This window comes from Pteropus alecto, unplaced genomic scaffold (genome assembly GCF_000325575.1).
Source record: "Pteropus alecto unplaced genomic scaffold, ASM32557v1 scaffold86, whole genome shotgun sequence".
Classification (NCBI taxonomy): domain Eukaryota; kingdom Metazoa; phylum Chordata; class Mammalia; order Chiroptera; family Pteropodidae; genus Pteropus; species Pteropus alecto.
The window spans coordinates 1,007,432-1,007,954 of NW_006442109.1; the positions used below are offsets into that span (position 1 = coordinate 1,007,432).

The 523-nt window shown below is 54.5% G+C and overlaps 1 protein-coding gene across 2 annotated transcripts in view; it reads right to left on the minus strand.

The window, feature by feature from the left end:
* TOMM20L (translocase of outer mitochondrial membrane 20 like) overlaps window positions 1–313 on the minus strand; it is a 9,846-nt gene extending 9,533 nt beyond the window's left edge. The window contains exon 1 of one of the 2 annotated variants that reach the window (XR_003042653.1): window positions 190–289. Coding sequence is in view for 1 of the 2 variants with exons in the window: in XM_015596111.2 (XP_015451597.1) it covers window positions 190–226 (37 nt within the window). In the remaining variant the exon portion in view is untranslated. Of the gene's footprint in view, window positions 1–189 lie in introns of both variants that reach the window. The other variant, XM_015596111.2, reaches the window with a different exon arrangement.
* Window positions 314–523: the final 210 nt, after the last annotated feature.

Below are 523 nucleotides of genomic sequence, written 5' to 3' on the forward strand. Positions count from 1 at the left end.
AGGGGGCGTCCGCGGCGCCCATCCCGACCGCGGGCCTTCCTGTGCGTGGATGCCCCGCACCGCTGCCCGCGGACAGAGGAGGAAACCGCGCGTCCCAGAGGGCGTGTGTGAGGGGTCTCACCGCCACCGAGCGGCGGAGCTCTGTTGGAACTCAGGTCTGTCGCACTCCAAATTCTGAACTTCACTTACCCAAACACACCCCTGTCCCTATGCCTGCGACACCCATTCAGGCAAATCACGGTATGTCTGGAATCTGGTTAGCTGGGTAGGTGGATCCTCCTTAGGCATCTGCTCCCTCTCTTGCAATTTTAAGTTTTTAGTCATCTCCTAGTTCACAGCACTGCCCACTGAACACCCGAACACTAGCCCGTACTCCCCAACCTGGTCTGCGTTGTCACCTCAAAGGAACTAGCAGTCCAAAGTCCCCAACCATCTTAGCTCAATAGCAGGAGGTAGGAGGAATTTTGAAATAATAACATGTAGCCTGAAAACAAAACAAAACAACACATTAATTTGCTGAGCT